At 35.0% G+C, this 23,452-nt stretch overlaps 1 protein-coding gene across 2 annotated transcripts in view; it reads left to right on the top strand.

Moving 5' to 3' along the window:
- dpyda.1 (dihydropyrimidine dehydrogenase a, tandem duplicate 1) overlaps positions 1 to 23,452 on the top strand; it is a 249,959-nt gene that overhangs the window by 163,305 nt on the left and 63,202 nt on the right. Inside the window, exons 16-18 of one of the 2 annotated variants that reach the window (XR_007825666.1) lie at positions 5,850 to 5,892; positions 7,827 to 7,910; positions 23,294 to 23,409. Coding sequence is in view for 1 of the 2 variants with exons in the window: in XM_051098672.1 (XP_050954629.1) it covers positions 7,827 to 7,910; positions 23,294 to 23,414 (205 nt within the window). In the remaining variant the exon portion in view is untranslated. Of the gene's footprint in view, positions 1 to 5,849; positions 5,893 to 7,826; positions 7,911 to 23,293; positions 23,415 to 23,452 lie in introns of those variants that run through there. The other variant, XM_051098672.1, reaches the window with a different exon arrangement.

The raw sequence follows: 23,452 nt of genomic DNA, 5'->3' as shown, positions 1-23,452 counted from the left end.
AAAAAGACATCAACCAAAATGGAATCAACTCCAAGCCTCCTCAACTGCAAACAGCTTCAGCTCCAAGAAGGCGTTGAGTTTAGATGACATTAACCCTGAAATGCTATCCACAGCAAATGTCGTCAACCCCAAAGAGGCAGTTTTAACTGCAGATGCCCCTCCAAAAAAGGCAGCTATTGCAATCGCCAACAACCATAAAACGCCATCAATCCTGAAACAGAATCAACAGCTAATGGCATCAACCTCAAATTCATAAGGCCTCAGCCCCAAAACAGCATCAACTACAAAAGTCCTCACCTCTGAAAAGACACCAACCACAAATTCTTAGCAGCTACAAATGTTGTCAACCCCAAAAGGCATAAACTTGAATTGGCATCTACCCCAAACAGCATAAATTCCAAAAAGACATCATTATCAGCTTCAAAAGTAATCAACACCAATCTGCAAACAGCCTCAACTCCAAGAAGGCATTTAGTGTAAACTCTAAAACAGCATCAAGCCCAAGCACCATAAACCCCAAAATGCTCTCAGACAGCTTCCACCCAAAATGACATCAACCAAAATGGCAACAGCCTCCAAAAAGGCATTGAGTTCAGTTGATATTAACCCTGAAATGCCGTCAACCCCAAAGAGGCATAATCTTTGAAAGGTTTCAACAGGATCAACCCCGAAATGTTGTCAACCGTGAAACAGTCAATTTCTAATGGCCTCAACCCAAAAAACAGAATCGGCCTTAATTGACATCACCCTCAAACAGCATCAACCCCAAAATGGCTTTAACATCAAATGGCATCTACCCCAAAAACAGCATCAGCGGCAACTAGCCCCAATACCAAGAACCACCAGGAACTATATAATGGAATATGCCTTTTCAATTCCAATTCAGTTTACGAATCTGAACTCAATTTGAATTGTTGTAGCACAATTTTAATTCAAATTCACACTCATAAATTAGAAGGGAGCCTATTCTTTTCTGAATTATGCATAACCTTGACTATACGCACGCACACAAACATTTTCTACTGAAGTGAAGTGCTCAGATATGTCTACACACCACTTATGCACACGCATTTAGAGTTATAAACACAGGCCTTGATACTTTAAGTGGAAATGGAGGGAGACAGTGGAGTGACCCCGGGATTAATCATAGTTGACTTGCAGATCTCAGGCGCTTAATTGTGCAGAGAAAATGGCTGAAAGTAAACAGTCCACATGTCAATGTGTTAATTCTGCTATCGATTACATCGACGTGTCGCCCTATCCTCTCTCTCACCTCATTAAACCGGCCTGTCAAACCCACCCAAAACCCTCTTTTACTAACGGCAAAGATGGACATCTGGTATTTCCTGCCTCCCCACCCCCCTCCGTATTACTGTCATTATGTATTCGCCTGACATCCCCCGTCACTGGAGCCCAGGTACATTTTGCATATTGTGTATTCATAAGGCAAGCCAATGATGTAAAGTATGGTGAGAACATCGCTTCAGGGTACAGCTGCCGTGTCACAGCACACTTCACTTCATGCTTTAAGCTTGAAAAATCCCCAACAAAACGAGCACAGGACTGATTTGAAGGTCTTGCTCTTTTACCTATACTGGATGAAAGTGAAAGCATTGATCTGTTGTCAGAGATGAAACGAGAAAAGGATGAGCGGGAGATACGGATGATCGGGGTGAAGCGGTGAAAGACCGTTTGTCTTTGGACCTCGTCTGGCGCCGTGGGTTTTAGTGGTCTGCGAACTCCTCTGTGGTCTGAATGCCTCATCTTCCGCGCGTCTGCTGTTTAGCTACCTGTGCCAGCAAATATGAAATAAAGGCTCAGTTGCCATGGCAACTCCGTTTTCAAAGAGAATCAACCATTCATTCCCACTTTGAAATCTAAGGGAACACTTAACACTGTTCCTCGCCTAAGGATACTACTTAAAAGTTTTTTTTTCATGCTTTCTTTCCCTCCCTTGCACGCCCATCTCTCTTTCTCTCTCTGTGTCATCCGGACTCTCTCTCTCTTTTCCCCTCACAGAAGTGTCAGTCTGAAGTAAACCATTCTACTTGCAGCCGCCACCTCTCCTCAGCTACTTTCCCCTCCATAAAATCGCTGCCTTTGAGAGAAATATTACATCATAACGATGTGCCTGAGGCTATAATTCATAAATGTCAAAGTCTCTCCATGAGCTGTTCCTATTTTATCCAATTGAAAGTTGGCAGAAGAAAAAGGAACAGTGGATTGCAGATAAATGGCTAAAAGCAGGCCCAATAATAAGTGCACGATGTGCGGTTGTTCGTGAGTGGAATAGCTACAGAATCTGTGAATCTGTGAATTTAAACTAATAAAAGCCTCATTGCTGTCACTCAAATGCCAGTTTCCCAGGCTGCACCACTGCATGTGTCTCTCGGTCAAAAATTGATGCTGGTATAAACTAATCCTGATGATAAGAGCAGTATCTATCTATCTATCTATCTATCTATCTATCTATCTATCCGTCTGTATGTCCATCCATCTGTCCATGTATCTTTCTATCCGTCCATCTGTCCTTCTGTCTGTCTGTCTATTCATCAGTCCGTCTGTCCATCTATGTATCTTTCTATCTGTCCATCTGTCTATGTATCTTTCTATCCCTTCATCTGTCCATCCCTCTGTCTGTCTGTCCGTCCATCTATGTATCTTTCTATTCTTCCATCTGTCTGTCTGTCCATCTGTCCGTCCATCTGTCCATGTATCTTTCTACTTCTTCATCCGTCCGGCTGCCTGTCTCTCCATCTGTCCATGTGTCCATCTGTCTATGTATCTTTCTATCCATTCATCTGTCTGTCTGTCTGTCCGTTCGTCCGTCCAGCCATCCATCTGTGTATCATTTTATGCATTCAGCTGTCTGTCTGTAAGTCCGCCCATCCATCTGTTTGTCCATCTTTCCATGTATCTTTTAACCTCTTCATCTGTCTGTCCATCTGTCTGTCCGTTTATTTGGTCTGTCCATCCATGTATCTTTCCATCCATTCATCTGTCCATCTGTCTGTCCATCTATGTATCTTTCTATCTGTCTATGTGTCTTTCTGTCCCTTCATCTGTCCATCCCTCTGTCTGTCCATCCATCTATGTATCTTTCTGTTCTTCCGTCTGTCTGTCTGTCCATCTGTCCATATATCTTTCTACCTCTTCATCCGTCCGGCCGTCTGTCTGTCCATCTGTCCGTCTGTCCATCTGTCTATGTATCTTTCTGTCCGTTCATCTGTCCGTCTGTCTGTCCATTCGTCTGTCCAGCCATCTATCTGTGTATCATTTTATGCATTCAGCTGTCTGTCTGTCTGTCTGTCTGTCCGTCCGTCCATCATTGTATCTTTCTTTTCTTTCATCTGTCTGTCTGTCTGTAAGTCCGCCAATCTGTCTGTTTGTCTGTCTTTCCATGTATCTTTCAACCTCTTCATCTGTCTGTCCATCTGTCTATCCGTTTATTGGTCTGTACATCCATCTATATATCTTTCTGTCCATTCATCTGTCCATCCCATCCATCTGTGCGTCTGTCTGTCTGTTCGTCCATCTGTCCATGTATCTTTCTATCCCTTCATCTGTCTGTCCGTCCGTCCATCTATGTATCTTTCTATCTGTCCATCTGTGGATGTATCTTTATATCCTTTCATCTGTTCGGCCGTCTGTCTGGCCGTCCATCCTTTCTTCTATGTATCTTTCTATTCGTTCATCTGTCTATCTGTCTGTCCATCTGTCCGTCCATCTATGTACTGTAACTTTCTGTGTCTGTCTATCCATTCATCCATGTATTCTATCTATCTATCTATCTATCTATCTATCTATCTATCTATCTATCTATCTATCTATCTATCTATCCATCTATCCATCTATCCATCTATCTATCTATCTAATTTCAATTCATTTTATACCACAAACACAATCCCAATTCAGTTCTAAATGGTGTACAACCCTGCTTCTAGAGGAGACTGTTTCTGTAATTTTAGGTAGCTCACTTCCTCCACAGCATCGCTAACTGTTTTTTTTTTTTTTTTTTTTTTTTTTTTTTGTACAGTGCCTAGGGGTGTCACAGAGAGATATTTGATTTCTCAGGACACCTATTTCAGTGATATCTGTCAGGTGGTAAGGACATTTTATGCGTGGTATCCCCAAAAAGTTGCTTATAGTGCTTTTAGCTGGGTGTTATTCTATGACGACATCCTGTGAAAGAGCAGGAAGCAGATTCAACCGATTCTGGTCGTGTGTCTATAAAAAACATTCTACGCAAGCCAGTTTGCTTAAATAGGTAATGATTGAGTTTAATAAGACTAGATTGGACGTCTATAATGTGTGTGTCTTTTGTTGCCATCCCTTTCACCTTTTGAGTGCATATTTTTTCACCAGACACTTTTTTTCCTCTTCCACTTTTCCTTCTCTCTAATGCCCCCTAAGATCAGAAACTAGCCGTACTGATCCAGGGAGTATGACAGCGATGGGTAATGTTGTCCTTATCAGCTTTAGAGTTGATAATCCTTATCAAAGACAGTGTCAGGTTTGATCCAGATCTTTTCTGTTGTGGAGCATGCCCTTAAAATTTTTACTAAAAAGTACAGTGGCTGGTGATACCAGTTGATAAGATGGCTTTTTGATATATAACTTGGTAGTTTATGATCCTAAACAGAGATTAAATTCTTAAAATGATGCATTTTCTCCTCAGTTTGAATTTTTGTTACAAAAAAACCTAAATTTATTAATATACAGGGAAAAATGTGTCACTAAATGTAACATGCAAGCATTAGGGGTAGTGGGCATAAAGGGATAGTTCACCCAAAAAATAAAAATTCTGTCATTATTTGCTTACCCCCATGTCGTTCTGAACCCGTAAGACCTTTGTTCATCTTTGCTCGCTAGAAAGGCAGTAAGGACATTGTTAAAAAAAAGTCTACAAAAATATCTTAATCTGTGCTCTGAAAATCTTCTGGGTTTGGAACGACATGACGGTGATTAATCAATGACAGAGTTTTAATGTTCGGGTGAATTATCCCTTTAATGGAAGAGGCTCATTTTAAGAAAATTGGTTGGTTTTTTGGTGAATTGAGTCCAAAACTTGCTTGAAACCCAAGAGCAATTGCAATGTACATGTGCTGTATAACTATCTGGTCTCTGAGAGAAAATGCAACAGGTTCTGAATGAAATTATTCAAATGCTTTCATAGAAAGTCTATCATAGAAACTTATTTTTTTAATTTTAGCAGACACCTTAGTGTTGTGGCTTTAACTTTTCTTTCTAGTTATGAATTCAAAGGCTATATTTCTTCATAGACGGGCACTTGTGTTTCACAATTCATACAGCTAGAAAAGAGAGATCTCGGTGTCCCAGCAAACTGCTCTTGACTGTTTTGTTGTTGTTGTTTTTGCTTCCTTTGGCTTATTTTAAATCTATCCCTTCTCTCTCAGTACTAAGCCCGCAATATCAAACAGTCGTCTTGCCGGCCTCTCTCTCTGAAAGCAGCTTACCGTGATGAGAGATGATAGCACTTAATTCACTGTGTGTGCATCGGTCCTTTTGTTGGACGGGAGGGCGAAGAGGAAAGCCGGCCCCCTCCTCGTCCTCCTCCTCCTCCCGTTCCTCTTTCTATAAAGGGCTTAAAAGAAACTGGGTGAAATTAAACATTATTGATAATTGGCTTTGGGATCACGGCACATTGTATCCATTTTGTACCTGTATTTGGTCCTAATTGACCATGAAATCTGGGGCCTAATCCTGTAAGATCCTTTGTCCCGTTCCCCCGGCTGACAGTGATAAATAGCATCAGCCCACCTCATGGTCCTCTGCACTTTGTAAGGCTAAAATGCTTATTATTCTTTTCCCCCTTTAATGGCTGTCAGTCTGCGGAAAATCATAAATCTACAGATGGAGTCACTGTGGCAGGTTTGTAGAGCTTTTTGTAATTGTTTAAATCCCCCATGTGATGTGGTTTAAAGCCCCCGTGGATCTGTAATTGCCTGTCAAACTCGGCTCGGCTACGCACCCCACCCCGGTCTGCGTGCCGCCCGCCCGCTCGCTCGCTCGCTCGCTCGTCTCTCGTGCATCCGTGTGGAACACTTATCACCGCTCTCATCTATTTAAGAGCCGATGTCTCAGTCAGCGTTGATTTGCTTCGCTCATTGTTTGCATCTGCTTGAGTCTGATAAACAATAAAATTGTTTGTTTTTTAGTTATTTTCTTTATTAGCTTGTGCGTGTGCGTCTTTTGTGTTTCCTTTTGCTGTCGCATGGTGAATAGACGTAGATTGCATGGAAAGATTATTTGAAAGTACAATGCAGAAAGACTGTATATGTGATTAGTTACACTTTGTACATTCAAAAATAAAAGAATATTTAAAAGAAAAGCATTCTTTGCTGAACCCAAAGTGCATTGAAAAAATGTTTAGTTTTGTTTTTTGTTTCGTGAGCTGTCTCGATGATTCATTATAGTTTCTACAAGCCTACCTACAGTAGATATTTTAGGGTCAGTACGTAATTTTCCAAAGAACCATGTAACTTAAAAAGCTGTGAAAATGAAAATTCTGTCATAATTTACTCACTTTCTTGTCCTTTTAAACCTGCACGACTTTCACAAAAGGCAATATTTTTTAACTGTTTTTGTCCACACTGTAAAGTCCATGGGGTCCAAAATAAAATGTCTGTATTTATTTATTTTATTTTATTTATTTATTTATTTATTTATTTATTTTTTTTTTTGGTTGAACTAGCTCATAAAAGGCTGTTTTTTTTATTCCACTTTTAACTTTTTCATTTATTTATTTATTTATTTATTACATTTGCACGGTAAATTTACTAAACATTTTTTTCAACTTGTGCATGCTGTAATTCAGCGCAATGACCTGCCTCTCATAATTAAATTTTATTTTTTTTAGCACAAACACACACTTCTTTTTTTATCTGAATTTGTCCTATTATACATTCTTATTTACAAAAACAGCACTAATTGTAACTAATCGTATATGTGTGATCTTGGATCACAAAACCAGTCTTAAGTAGCATGGGTATATTTGTATGTGTCAAAATGATTGATTTTTCTTTTATGCCAAAAATCATTAGGATATTAAGTAAATGTTCCATGAAGTTATTTTATAAATTTTCTACCATAAATATATTAAAACATAATTATTGATGCGTAATATGCATTGCTAAGAACTTCATTTGGACAACTTTAAAGGCCATTTTCTCAATATTTAGATTTTTTTTACACCCTCAGATTCCAGATTTTCAAATAGTTGTATTTCAGCCAAATATTGTCCTATCCTGTCCATACAGCCATGAAAAACTTATTTATTCAGCTTTCAGATGATGTATAAATCTCAATTTCAGACTGGTTATGTGGTCCAGGGTCAGATATATGTCCTTCTACAAAGCTTTTTTTTTTTTTTGCAATAATTTTTTAAAAGACATGTTTGAGTTAATTTGCTATTCACAAGAGCGGTAATTCATCAAAAGATTATCAAACGACGTGTGCACCATATGTAAACATACATGCAATTCACATGTCTTGATAACAATGATAGAGTAATGCTATACAATTTCAGTAAAGTACACCAAAACGTGCTAGTCTGCTGTATTTTATTTTTGGGGCATATTGTCTAATTTGTATGAATCCGTGTGCACAAAAACAATGCAGGCAGTGGATGCAATCCTCAAAGTGGATGCAGTTCTTCCTAAGTGAATTTCCTCCTATGTATTATATATGTATGTGGCACGTGTGAGGGTTGCATATGAACGTCCACAGCTTGATTGTGATTCAAAGCTGAAAAATGCATTGAATTTATTTGTAAATAATCTGAGGCTTCTGCATCCATCTCACAGGAGTCTGGCGCTGATGCCCTGGAGCTGAATCTATCATGTCCTCATGGAATGGGGGAAAGGGGAATGGGGCTCGCCTGTGGGCAGGTAAATGCAACGTTCAACACCTACGGTACACAGTCACCATGCAGAGACACTGTCGGCTGTGAGGTAGAGCAGTCACCGTAAATGTCTCCGCAAATGGTTTTTAGGCTCTTATTTTGTTAAAAACCTAAAAGTGTATTTGTCTGAAAATCAGGTGAGTGACAATCAAGGAATTATATTAACTATGGTGGTACTACATGTACTATGACTAAAAATAATGTTGTTTGGCATTATGCATGCCCAAAAACATGGCAACGGCACTGTGTGAATAGTTTGTTTGTGTGGATTGTTTTTTTTTCTGTCTATAATTGTTGATTATTATGCCAGATGATGTTTGGTACCCTGAGGTATTTGTAGTCTGCTGTCACTCAGCAGCAGGGAGAGAAAACGTGTTAGGAGACCATGAGCATGAGGCCTGCTGGGAAAGATGCGGCGCTCACAGTTTTGTGCTTTTTGTGTTTTATTTTATGGATCTAGTAGACCCGCACTGTGGATCTGACAGTAAACACATGCTCTGTTCCAAAACCTAGCAAGCATTTTAAGCCATTGAAGTCTTTTTTTTTTTGTCTTCAGTAAAAATATCTAAAAAGGAATTTAAGAAGACTGTATAAAATATTAAGACACTTTTTTCTAGAGTGCATTTTGTATGATGCCGTTTTAGTGGCATATTCAAAAATTAAAAAAAAAAATCTAAGATTACGAGATTAAAGTCTAAATATTTTGAGAATAAAGTTGAAATTTCGAGAATAAGGTCGAAATGTTTCAAAAATAAAATCGAAGTTACGAGAATAAAGTTAAAATGTTTTGAGAATAAAGTCAAAGTTACGAGAATAAAGTTCAAATGTTTTGAGAATAAAGTCGAAATTACGAGAATAAAGGTTAAATGTTTCAAAAATAAAATCGAAGTTACGAGAATAAAGTTGAAATGTTTTGAGAATAAAGTCGAAGTTACGAGAATAAAGTCAAAATGTTTTGAGAATGAAGTCGAAGTTACAAAAATAAAGTTGAAATGTTTCAAAAATAAAATTGAAGTTACGAGAATAAAGTTGAAATGTTTAAAAAATAAAATCGAAGTTACGAGAATAAAGTTGAAATGTTTCGAGAATAAAGTCAAAAAGTTTTGAGAATGAAGTCGAAGTTACGAGAATAAAGTCAAAATGTTTCGAGAATGAAGTCGAAGTTACGAAAATAAAGTTAAATTGTTACGAGAATAAAGTTGAAATGTATCGAGAATAAAGTCAAAATGTTTTGAGAATGAAGTCAAAGTTACGAGAATAAAGTTGAAATGTTTCGATAATAAAGTCAAAATGTTTTGAGAATAAAGTAGAAGTTACGAGAATAAAGTTGAAATGTTTCAAAAATAAAATTGAAGTTATGTGAATAAAGTTGAAATATTTTGAGAGAGTAAAGTCAAAATATTTTAGAATGAAGTCAAAATTACGAAAATAAAGTTGAAATGTTTCAAAAATAAAGTCGAAGTTTCGAGAATAAAGTTGAAATGTTTTGAGAATAAAGTTGAAGTTACGAGAATAAAGTTGAAGTATTTTGAGAATAAAGTCGGAATTTTTCGAGAATAAAGTTGAAGTTACGAGAATAAAGTAGAAATGTTTCTAAAATAAAATCAAAGCTATGTGAATAAAGTTAAAATGTTTCAAGAATAAAGTCAAAATGTTTTGAGAGTGAAGTCTAGATTACGAAAATAAAGTTGAAATGTTTCGAAAAAATGAAGTCAAAGTTACGAGAATAAAGTTATTGGACATAATATTTAACGTCTGTCATGGCACATTAAAAAGCGTAAAAAAAACCCCACATTTTACTAAGACATATTGTTTGTATTTTGTTGTAAAACTGACAGAATTTGAAAGCTGAGACTTTGTAATATCTCCCGGTTCTCCCAATCCAGGCCATTTGTCTGCGCAATAGGCTAGAATATACTCTCAAAATATTATAACTTTAATTTCATAATTGCTACGAATTAATTCTCGTAATTTTGACTTTACTCTCAAAATATTTAGACTTTATTCTCAAAACATTTCGTCTTTATTCTTGAAACATTTCGGCCTTATTCTCAACATTTCGACTTTATTTTCGAAACATTTCGACTTTATTCTTGCAATTTCGACTTTATTCTCATAATATATTGACTTTATTCTCATAATTTCTACTTTATTCTCGAAATATTACAACTAAAATTAAATTAGCAGATTAGACCAAAATTGTAGACTAAAATTATCGTTAACAATACTTAAGTGTAAATTAAAATATAATTTCACCCAATATGTTTGTCTACAATGTATTTTTAAGAGTATTGTTTAATTTCTGAGGCATTTTATAAGAAAATACTATTTTAGTTTTTGTACTTCAAAATTTCACTTTTAATTCAGTGTGTTACTCAAATTTACTAGCAATTTATAAGTAAAAATCGTTTCTACACCTTTTTTTCCCCAGTGTATGTGAGTTGATGCCTGTGTAGCATGCTCTAGACTGGTCACTTAAAAGTCACTTATTGGACTTGTGATGCTGAAATGTAGCTTTGCTGGGTTTTGGAACAGAGATACAATCTGTGAATGATGACTTGAAACTCAATTGGGATTTTAATGTGTTTTTGGATTGGAAACTGTTTGAGTTCAGCTATTATACTGATATGGGCATGAACCTGATTTGCCTAAGTATCAGGTTAGGCTTTATTTTCAGTGTCCAAACCTACAACATAAGACGTGCACTGAACAATATACAATTCTATAAATATCTCACACTACAATCACATAAAAAGGCTTGTTTTATATATTTTGCAATGATGTAGATTTTGATTTTGCTTCTTTAATAAGGTATAGATTCGTTTGCACTCACGTGTACGTTCCTATGCGTACCGTTCCAAATCAGAGCGCATTTCAGCACTTATGAATGGCTGATGAGACGCTGTCAAGTTTGCAGAACCTGCATCAGTGCCTCTCCACTTTACCGTAACATTGATTCTGTCAAAGCGTTTTAATAACACTTTTCCATCACATCACAGAATTAGCCGAATTTAATAATCCAAGAATAATCCCTTTTGCGGTCCGTAAACAATTTTCATTCAAACGCATAACTCCATTATTCGAATCAAATGCGTTTTTGTGTTTTGGGCCCGTTGAGATTAAGGTGGGATTTCTTTGTTGTTGTTGTTGTCATTTTTTGGGTTTCACACCAGGGCATGGTGCCTATTACAGAGAAAAAACAGCGTCTTTGCTTATGATTACACCCTCAGCAACTGTGAAAAGCAGAATAACATCCTGTCAACTGATGTACTTGATAGGAAAACATCACATCTGTGCACCTTAGAGAACGTTATTCTCTGATAACATGATCTTTGTTCTGATGTGTAGTTGTAAAACAGCATAAAACACTGTTAAACGCTATAAATGAAAACATCTGGCTATTGCTCTGGTTTTCAGAAGAAAGAGGTGTTTTGAATCTCTAAAGCCTAAAAGCCTGAAACAGTAGCTGTCATGGTCAAGAATGTGAGATGAAAGCTTTTTCATTCAGATTTTCTGCCATTTCTGAGTGCTTAGATCAGTTTAGACCAGCTTAAATTTGAGTATAGTCTGGTTTTAAATGAGAATTTTTATTCGGTTACTAGAACAAGTTGACTAAACTTGATTAGGCCATTGGTAGTCAATAGTTAATAACCACCAAACTAGCATTAAACTTCCCAAAACTTCCCTCCTGTAATCATTTTGAACACCACATTTAAGGGGAAAAACAAATTCTACAATTATTTACCTGTAGAACACAAAATTAAATTTTTGCAGAATGTTCATGCTGCCATTTTTCATACAGTGAATCTGAATTGGGAATGCTGAAAAAAGCATATTATGGATGTATAATAATAATATAAAGTTGTCTGTACTACTCGTGTGTTTAATTTAAGAAACATAATATAATTCATGTGTGTAAAGAACTAAGTAGCATTTGAGTTATTAATCACTAAACATCTTTCTATCCACCATTAATTTTAATTTTTAAGTTTGTCCAGAAGAAAGAAAAACTATTAGGTTTGGAACAACATAAAGGGTGAATAAAATATTTTATTTTTGGTTGAACTATTCCTCATGTACACTGCCATTCAAAAGTGTGGATCAGTAAGATATTTTAATTAATTAATTAATTTTTTTTTTTTTTTAAGAATTTTTTTATGCTTATAGGGCCACATTTTATTAAAAATCCAGAAAAAAACAGTAATATTGTGAAATATTATTTTAATGTAAAATAACTCTTTTCTATGTGAATATATTTTAAAATGTAATTTATTCTTGTGATGCAAAGCTGAATTTTCGCGATAGCAAAGACTTGTATTGTTAGAAAAGAAAATAGAAAATGTTAGAAAATTTCTATTTTGAGTAAATGACTTTTTATTCAACAAACTTTCTATCATTGATAATAAATTAGCATATTAATGAGTTCTGAAGGATCATGTGACAGTGAAGACTGGAGTAATTGCTGATGAAAATTCAGCTTTGCATCAAAGGAATAAATTATATTTTAAAATATTTTAAAATAGAAAACCATCATTATAAACTGTAAGATAATATTTCACAATATTACAGTTCTTTTTCAGTTTTTTTTGATCAAGTAAATGAGCAATGATGAGCAATCTATAAAAAACATTAAAAATCTTACTGGTCTCAAACTTTTGAACAGAAGTGTATGCTAACTTTAAGGTTCGCAAATCAGTCAAGAACAGCTTAAACCATGACTGGCTATTTCGTAATATACTTTCTGAGGTACTTTCAGTACATTCCGGCTGAACATGATCTTGCCGTGTTTCTTTTCCTTCGGGTTTGGTCCACCGACTTGATGTTTTCTCATCAAAGTCGTTACACACGATCCGGCTGTGAAGGTCTGTCACATGAATTAAGCCCAGAGGTGATGTACGTGACCTTGCGTATTACCGCTTCTCTTTGCCCGTATCAGGCCTGAATAAACGCACACCTCTTCATTCTGTTCACCTGACTATGTGTTATACCACAGGAAATAAACCAGCTTTTCCATCCGAACAAAGACAGAGTTATTTCCCTCTACCGTGGCTGTAAATTTGCAGTCATATCCATTCGGTTTGCTGTAGATTTTCCGCTGTAAGACAAAGAGCTAATCAAAGCCCGAGGGCAGGTATCTGCCAAGAGAACTAAAGAGACGCAATATCATTTAATCACTCCGTTTGGCACCTCGTCTACTCTCCTTGCCTGTGGAAAGGAAGGGGGGAAAAAAACATTAATTCAGCATTGTTTCTGACTGCATGAAAAGAGATACAATTTGATTTTAATGGGATGTTAATATTCTCTCTCGATTGCTCTCATTTCGGTTTGTTTTGCTATGAAACGGTCCCTATTTTCTCAAAGCTGTTTAACATTTAACTTGCAGCAGATTAGAGATGTTTTTGTTTACATATGTTAAACATTAATGCTGGTAATTCCTGTTTACTGTTGATTAATGCTTTAAACATTAAGGGGCAAAGCAGTTGCGCAGTATTTCTGCAAAAAAAAAAAATGTTTTGTTCACAAACTAGTTTAACATACGGAATGCTCTGAAATAGTGTTGTGAGCATTAAATGAATTTATTGTCCTTATTTTCAGCACAAAACACATTTTTTTGGTTGTTTTTAGAGTCATTATAGATTACATTTTTCATAAAACTGTATTTGAAGGCATCATTTAATGCATTTAAATAATTTTAGGCCCAGTTTCACAGACAGGGCTTAGGTTAAGACAGGATTAGGTCATAGTTTAATTTTAGTAGCTTTTATAAATGCCAGATAAAAACACTTGAGACAAAACAATGAAACTGACATTTTAAGATCAGTCAGTGCAAGTTTTTGTTTTGTTTTGTTTTTTTTCTCAGTCAAAACAGCCCAGACATGCATTTTAGTCTAGGACTAGGCTTAAGCCTTGTCAGTGAAACCGGAGAATGATAATTTTATTTAAAATGTTTGCATGAGCAACCTTACTAATTTTTGTCTTGTGATGCAAACATCCTTTAAAGTTCATTAATATTTTGTACAGGGCAAAAAATTATATTTTGGGAAATAAGAATAATTTTGCATGAACATGTAATGTAAATGTAAACATGGCCATGAATTTGACTAAAATGAGAGAAATAATTAAATAAATTGTGCGAAAGACAAATTTGCCTAAAATGGGGGTACAAATTAATAATTTGTGCAATGGCATTTTTAATTAATGTTTTTTTTTCCCTTTTATGCATTAAATATGTGGGGCTCTGTAATTTTTTCATGTTGCATTTTTTTTTATTTTAAACATTTTTTTCTATTTTAGTGACAGGATGTATAGGGCAAAAAATTATATCTTGGCCAGGAAATAAGAATCAATTAGCATTTTGCATGAACAAAATTCAAACATGGTTAGGAATTTTACTAAAATAAGAGAACAAATTAATAATTTGTGCAAAAGCGTTCTTAATTAATGGCTTTTTTTATGCATGGAATATGTATGTGGACACTGTAATTTTTTTTATGACGTATTATTTTTATTTTAAACAATTTTTACTTTTTTAGTATATAAGATGCGTTTGGATGAGCTAATAAACCCATTAACAGAGCGCTTCATTTTAGCAGTTCAGCTTCAGCTCATGCCAATCTAAGGTTAGTCATTGAAAATATTATGATTATTTGAAACAATTATATCCTTCTAGATATGCATATGCTGAATGCTCTGAAATAGTGTTGTGAGTATTAAATGAAGTTAATGTCCTTATTTTGAGAAACACCATTATTTGTTGTTTGTAGACATTATAGTTTTTTTTTTCACAAAACTGTATTTAAAGGTATTCATGCATTTAATAACTTTAATATGTTTACAAAATGGAATTTAGTTATGACAAGTTATTGTCCTTGTTTTGAGCACGAAACACCTTTTTTTTTTTAGTCACTATAGATTTTTTTTGTTTTTAGTCACTATAGATTACGTTTTTCATAAAATTGTATTTAAATGCATTAGATATGCATTTAATAACTTGATTTAATATGTTTACAAAGGTGAAACAGCAAATGGAATTTAAAAGCAATGTTACTAGTTTTTGTCTTATGATGCAAATATCCTTTAAAGTTCATTAATGTTTTGTATAGGGCAAAAAATGATATTTTGGCCAGGAAATAAGAATCAATTTGCATTTTGCATGAACAAAATTTAAACATAGTCACGAATTTTACTAAAATGAGAGAACAAATTAATAATTTGTGCAAAAGCATTTTTTAATTAATGCCTTTTTTTTCTTATGCATGGAATATGTGGGGCACTGTAAATTTTTTATGACGTATTATTTTTATTTTAAACAATTTTTACTTTTTTAGTATATAGGATGCGTTTGGATGAGGTAATAAACCCACTAACAAAGCACTTAATTTTAACAGTTCAGCTTCAGCTCATGCAAATCTAGCAGGTTAGGCATTGAAAATATTATGATATGATTATTTGAAGCAATTATGTTCTTCTAGATATGCATGTACTGAATGCACTGAAATTGTGTTGTGAGCATTAAATGAAGTTAATGTCCTTTTTTTGAGTGCAAAACACCTTTTTTTTATTGTTCCCCCCCCACAAAACTGTATTTAAAGGCATTATTTAATGCTTTTAATAACTTTGTATAATATGTTTACAAAAGTTAAACAGCAAATGGATTTTAAAAGCACTAGTTTTTCTCTTGTGATGCAAATATCATTTAAAGTCCAACAATATTTTGCACAGGGCAAAAAAATTACAAATTCTTGGCCAGGAAATGAGAATCATTTTGCCCACAAACATGCCCACGAATTTAACTAAAATGAGGGAACTAATTAATAATTTGTGCAAAAGCATTCTTAATAAATGGCTTTTTTTTATGATGCCTCTCTTTTTTGCTCTGTAATTTTGTCATGCTGTATTATGTTACATAGTAACTATTTTTGCTATTTTAGTATATAGAATGCATTTGGATGAGCTAATAAACCCACTAACAAAGCTGTTTTATTTTAACAGCTTCAGCTCATGCAGATCTAGCAGGTTAGTTATTGAAAATATTATGATTTGAAACAATTATGTTCTTCTAGATATGCATGCACTGAATGCACTATTAAACATTAAGCACAATTTTTTGTAAAGTTTTTCATAAAACTGTGTTTAAAGGCATTAGATATGCATTTAATAACTTTATTTAATATGTTTACAAAAGTGAACAGCAAATGCAATTTAAAAGCAACATAACTAGTTTTTGTCTTGTGATGCAAATATCCTTTAAAGTTCGGCAATATTTTGTACAGGGCAAAAATTAGATATGCATGTACTGAATGCTCTGAAATAGTGTCTTTTAAAGAGCATTTAATGATCTTATTGTCCTTATTTTGAGCACAGAATACCATTTTTTATTGTTTTTAGTCACTATAGATTACGTTTTTTCATAAAACTGTATTTAAAGGCTTTATATATGCATTTAAAAAACATTTGTTTTTGTTGGTAATATGTCATCAACATTCTGTTAATTCAAATCATTTCAGTCACTGTCATGATGCATATTATTCGTCTCGCAAATATTTTAGTATTTGCGTAGGCACAATTAATTTTTAGCGATTTGTAATCACAGGAAAAGAAGTGTGAGGGGGAAAGATCTCAGGGGTCACAGAGTTCTCACTCAGGTTTGACTCAGCATCCTTCGGGATCTCATCTTTTTTTCACCTTCTGCCTTCAACACAGTTCCCCAGTTTCGCAAATTAAAACCGGCTCTCGTTCCCAGAGCTATTTTGAGCCTACCAAACAGGGCCGAATGACACCCGACTTCCATCATGCCTCCTGCGAGACCCGGCAGCCCTTAACGAGAGTGCCCACCTTCCGTGACCTTGCGCTGTAAAATTAAAATTTCAGGTGTAAAGCTGCTATTATTCCTGCATTCCTCCCAGCGTTCCCCTTCGCCCCCTCTCCTCACAGCCTGAGGGGGCTTCGGGACGCTTTCCATCTCTTTCTTTTTCTCTTCTTCTCTTCCAGTAGCGCTCCGGTTCCCTGCTTAACCTGCCCTGCAGTGACGGCACGGAAAACATATAAAGAATCCGGCGCGCCCCCTCCTTTAATTTCATACAAGGCCTCCCCCCAACCCTTAACCACGCGGCCACCTGCCAAATCGGAGTCGCTGTGCAATTCGCTCAGCCCTTATTGCAGCTCACAAGTCGATTTTCATCTCTGAATGCTCTTCAGCGGTTCTGAAAGCTCTTTTTAAAACACTCGCGACTGCCGCGGCAGGTCCGCTGCTCTTTCAGGCCCGCGGAAAGCACCTCTCCATGTGAAACCGGGTGGCGACGGGTCAGAGACTCGATGCCGAAAGCAGGCCAGCTACACAGGTGCGCTCTCTCTCCATCAAAGCGTGTAATACTGTGTACAGCAAACTGCTTAGAGGGAAAAAGCGTCCCTGCTCCAGACTCCCTGGCCCACAGACAGCGGCTCTCACCCCCATCTGGCCTGTAATAAGCTGTCACGGGAAGCCCTCGGAGGGAGCGGCGGTCTCCGGTGCGAGAGCAGAGTTCTTACAGGCAGCATCTGTTTGGTGGCTGGTGTCTGGCTGCGGGCCACGACCCCTGTGCTTCGTACTGAGGCAGGCGTAATGCAATTTCCCATGACCCTTTGGGAGGAAGGCCTGTCCTGCTTCCTGTAAGTCTGTTGTTGTTGTTTCCTTCAAATGCTACCAACGTTCGGCTTGTAGAAAAAAACGTTCCCTCAGGACGCAGGGCTCGGTTGCGGCTCGACCAGGCGGACGCCACTCACTCAGTCTTCACTGTTGGCAGGCGGCTCTGAATTTGTATTAGGCCTAAAGAAAATATGAATATTCGCGGAAATATTGACAGTCATGCATTTTTAATGTTACGTTTCAGTGGTTCGTGGTCAGTATGACAGTAAGTCAGTCATAGTTTTAGTCAGGAAGGATGCATTAAATTGATCAAAAGTGACAGTGAAGACATTTGTAATGTTAAAAAAGAACTTTCTATACATCAAAGAATCCTGAAATAAAATGCGTCACTGTTTCCATACGAAAATTAAGCAGCACAACTGTTTCTTGAGCAGCAAATCAGCATATTAGAATGATTTCTGAAGTATTATGTGACACTGGAACAATAATGCTGAAAAATCAGCTTTGCCTTCACAGAAATAAAATACATTTTAAAATATATTAAAACATAAATCTGTCTTTTTTATTACTGATTTTACTCTAATTGTGATCAAATAAATGCAACCTTGGTGAACACTTGTTGACAGTTATGTAGATATTTTTTTGTATTTGTACACATTTTTACACTTTTTATATTAATTACAAATATGTACAGTTCATAGTTGTAAGAATGTTTACAATTACACTTTTTTTTTTTCTTTTTTTTTTTATAAGTACTAATACATGCTGTATGTGATTTTAAGAATGTACCATTAGTACAAATATGGACAGCAGAGCAGTATTTATTCAGTTCAAATATAACTGTGTGATTGGCAACATTTTCAAGTCCAAATTAGTGTAAAGAGACATTCTTTGTTAGTATAAATGTGATCCTGGACCATATAACCAGTCATAAGTATGGGTAAAAAGATCGATTTTCCTTTTATTCCAAAAATATTAAGTAAAGATCATGTTCCATTAAGATATTTTGTAAATTTCCTACCGTAAATATATCAAAACTTAAGTTTTGATTAGTAATATGCATTGCTAATAACTTTAAAAGCGATTTTCTCATTATTTTTATTTTTTTATTTTTTTGCGGTTTCCAGATTTGTAAACAGTTGTATCTACACTGTAAAAAAACAATTTGTTGAGTCAACTTAAAATAATTTGTAACCTGGCTGCCTTAAAATTTTAAGTTCAGTCAACTCCAAAAAAAGTTTATTCAACTTGAAATGTTAAATTATACTAAGTGACAACTTAGATATTTGAGTTGAATCAACTTAAAATTTTAAGGCGGCTGGGTTACTTACCAATCTGTTAAGTTTAGCAAACACGAATATCTAAGTTGTTACTTAGTACAACTTAACATTTCAAGTTGACTAAACTTATTTTAGTTGACTGAACTTCAAATTTTAAGGCACCAGGGTAACAAATTATTTTAAGCTGACTCAACAAATTGTGTTTTTTATTTTTTACAGTGTAGGCCAAATATTGTCCTATCCTAACAAACCATGCATCAATGGGATGCTTATTTATTCAGCATTGTCAAAAAAATTACGCTTATGACTGGTTTTGTGGTCCATGGTCACACATACTAAGAGTGGGTAAAAAAAAATATAGATTTCTCGGTTTTAATCGGTTCTCATTTTTACAAAACGATATCGTTTCTTAAATCGATTAGTCTAGCCTATTTTCAGTTGATGAACGGGCCTTGACGCACAGCTCGCTTGACTGCATCCAGTAAATTGCAGTAAGATTTGTGTTTTATAACTTTTGATATGAAACACAGTCTCAGATTTCAAATTCTGTCCATTTTATTATTGTATTCAAATAATAAATGCCGTTTTGCCGCTGTTTAATGTGGAGTGAAAGCGCCTCAGTTCAACAGAAGGAGCAGCAGGAAACGCACGTAACGTTAAATGTCTCTTCAGCTTTAATACCAGTTTCAGCGTGAAATAAACATGAATAAACAACAAGAATACGAAGGTATGTTAAAAGAAAGAGTACAACTTACCAAAAACCGTATCCTGTCTCATGTAGTCGCTCGATCAGTCAAGAAAGACGTCAATATAACAGCTTGTAAACAATATGTCACGTAACGTCACATTTACCTGAGAAAAAACATATTTGGTGACCATGAACTTGTTAGTCAGCTAGAAAAATGAACACTAGAGAGGAGCATTTTGCTAAATCTATGCACCATTTAACATATTCATTATAATTTTTTATGTTCTTGAATGTTTAATTTACGTTTGAATAAATCTGTCAAGTTTTTGTAACAGCCACCATTTAAATGTGTATGTTTCAAACAACGAATTGGAGTAGAAATATAAATATTGTAGTTTGATTAATTTTAAAACTTAATTGAGTGTAATTTAAGCGTTTGTGTACAAATCAGGAAATTTTTACCTTCAATATTATAGTAATATAGCACCAGCTGAGTCTCATGTATATTTTACAGCATTAGTTCAAGTTTACTTTTTTTCCTTGAGAAAATTGGCATGTACTGTACCTGATATATATCCAAAATAATCCCTATTGAGTACTTGAACATGTTTTTTTGATTAGTAAGAATGCGTGCTGTTTGTATCGATAAGAAAGGTTAACAGTCATTGATTTTGTATCATCGGGGACTATTTAAATGCACTAGTGAAGACAAAAGGGTGATTAAAAGGTGAAAAGAGTTGATAATGGCAGAAACAAAAATATAGACAACCTTGTTACCCATATACAGTATGTTTGTGAAGAAATATTTTTTTCGCCAATTTCGGGCTGTCTGTCTCATTTCTCTTTGCTGGGTTGTTTTGCCACTTTTGTTCTTACCACTTTTTTTAGCCTGGAGTTCAGGATTCGCTATATCAACCAATGAATCTCTCCAGCAACCCGCCAGCGCTATCAAACATCTCTCGGGAGCTCAGATATTACCTCTCCCGCTCTGGCAGACGGCTCGGAGTGGACAGGTTGAACCTAACACTCCAGCCTTGTTTATACCCTGTTTAAGTCTTGAATAAATCAGGACAAATTGCCATGGATGACGCTCACTGCTGGGTCGAGTGCATAAATCCAATATTTTCTTAAAAAAAAATCTGGGAATGAGTTTATCATCTTAAATGGCGTAACCTTTCCTGTCCCTTCTTTTTGAGTGCCTTTCGAATGCATTTTGAATACGTTTGGGTGCAAATATATCCTGACTTCATGTGTATCTCAGGTAAAATACACACCCAAGGACGCAGCAGATCCCACAGCGGCGTTTTATCGCTCTTCGTTTTTGTACGGCGCTGAATCACTCAGCATGCCTTAGAAATGGAAAGGAAATAGTCAGGAGGAGACGTGTTTTTCTGTGGGCTTCTGTATTCTTACAAATCAATTCTGGCTAATGGTTTTAAAAATCAAATGCTAACCTTTTCCTGTGCAGGGAGTGACCTTAGAACTCGGCTTTGCACGTACAGCTTGTACATCACACTTCTTTATAGAGACGGACAGAGCCATTGCTCAAGGGAATATATGCCAGCCGTTATTGGATATGTCAAAACAGAGACCTATTTCCTGTGAAAGAAAAGAGAGACTGAGAAGGACGGGGATGAGAAAGAGAGCTGAGGCTGTACTGAATGAAAGCTTCATGTCGGGTTTACAGTCTTTTAAAACATCCAGACTGATCTGACATCAGGCTTTGCTGCTTGAATTAAACCATGTCTGTTTTACTTCATAGGGTTATAAAGGGTTTAATGCGGCTGTGTGTCTTTATTTGAGGCCTGGAGGAAAGGGGCCAAATGCATTGGTTACCAAACAGTAACATGAAGATAGTGAATGCAAAGAAGAAAGATGACAAAAAATTAAAACAGTTATATAATATTTATTGCAGTATAATATAATGTAATATACATTTCTCATCTCTCTTTTTTATTTAATATACACTACCAGTCAATACACTACTGTTTTTGGACAGTAAGATTTTTAATGCTTTTTAAAGTCTCTTCTGCTCACCAATCCTGCATTTATTTGATCCAAAATACAGCAAAAGCAGTAATATTGTGAAATATTGTCTACTATTTATAATAACTACTTCCTGTTTGAATGTATTTTAAAATATAATTTATTTCTGTGATCAAAGCTAAATTTTTAGCATAATTATTCTCAGCTAATACTCAGCTGTTTTCAGAATAATAATAATAATAATAATAATAAATGTTTTTTGAGCAGTGAATCAGAATATTAGAATAATTTATGAAAGATTAATGATGCTAAAAAATTCGGTTTTGAAATCACAGGAGTAAATTACATTTTTAAATATATTAGAAAACAGTTATTAAAAAAAAAAAAAAATATATATATATATATATATATATAAAATTTTAAATATTAAAATATTGTAAAATAATTCTAAATAAATTTTAATATAATTAGATAAATTTTAATATAAATCTGTATCAATTGTGTGTGTGTGTGTATATATATATATATATATATATATATATATATATATATATAAAATAAATACAAATAATATTTAAAAAATAAATAAATAAATAAAAATATTTTTCTTTGGATCAAATAAATGCAGGCTTGGTGAGACTAAAATAAATAAATAGATAAATAAATAAATAAATAAAAATATTACTGTCCAAAAACTTTTGACTGGTAGTGTATATAAAAATATATTTTTAATAGGTGTTTTGTTTATTTTTGAAAGATTTTTTTTATTTAGTAAGAATGCATTAAATTGATCTAAAATCTAAGGACATTTATAATATTATAAAAAATTGTGTCCTTATAAACTTTTATTTATCAAAGAATCCTGAAAAAATAAACAGCATGGTTTCCACAAAAATATTAAGTAGCATTGATAGTATTAAGAAATGTTATTTTAATTTGTACATTAAAATTGAAAACAGTTCTTTGAAATTGTAATAATGCAATATTTGATTTGACTTTGCACTGTTTTTGAATATGTATATGTATATTTTTATTTTATTAAGTCACTGCAATATAAATATACTTCTCAGACTTTTGTACCATACTTGTGATTGGTTTCTGATGAGAATTTAATTTTATAAGATCTAGCCTAATCAGAAAATAGTCCAGTCAGTTCTTATACCATCATGAATGCACATTGATTTTTAAACATTGTCTAAGTTACTAAAAAGTGTTAGGGAGACAAATGCAATCTTTTCTTTCAGATTCACAAATACCAAACCCCCTTCACTCTCTCTCTCAGTCTCTCTCTCTCACTAAACAGCACAGACTGACAGACCAGGGCAGCTTAATAAAGCATGAATCCTCCTGGAACAGCAGTTCACACTGTTATGATCCCTCTCTCCCTCACACCAGCGACTACAGGCTCCCCTCTCCATCTATCACTCGCTCATTCTTTCTCTCTCTCCCACACACACACAGAGAGACTCAGATCTAGCAGTCTGCTAATATTTAAAGGAATAGTTCACCCAAATTTGTTAAATCTCATAATTTCTCTGCCCTCTCTGAACTCCTAATGACTTCCTGAAGAACTCCTAAAGACTTTTATTTAAAGTGAATGGTGACTAGAGCTTTCAAGATTCAGGAAATGATGCAAAACATAATAAAAGTATCATAAAAGTATCATTTTTAAGCCATAATCCAGATGTTTTGTTGGTATCTGTTAAACTAAAGTTCTGCTGTTATGTTTTCTCATGCCTCTTTTGTCGTTGTTTAAGTTTGCTTGTTTGTTTCATGACCCATTTGACCAGGATCCAGAGCTGGTGCGGAACATCTGTCGGTGGGTTCGGCAGGCTGTTCAGATCCCGTTCTTTGCCAAACTCACCCCTAATGTGACTAACATCGTGGACATTGCCAAAGCTGCACAGGAAGGTACTGGGCTGTTTTTTATGGTAAATGTAAACCATTTT

This window comes from Labeo rohita, chromosome 24, assembly GCF_022985175.1.
Source record: "Labeo rohita strain BAU-BD-2019 chromosome 24, IGBB_LRoh.1.0, whole genome shotgun sequence".
Taxonomy (NCBI): domain Eukaryota; kingdom Metazoa; phylum Chordata; class Actinopteri; order Cypriniformes; family Cyprinidae; genus Labeo; species Labeo rohita.
This window is presented reverse-complemented; position numbering and strand designations above follow the sequence as displayed.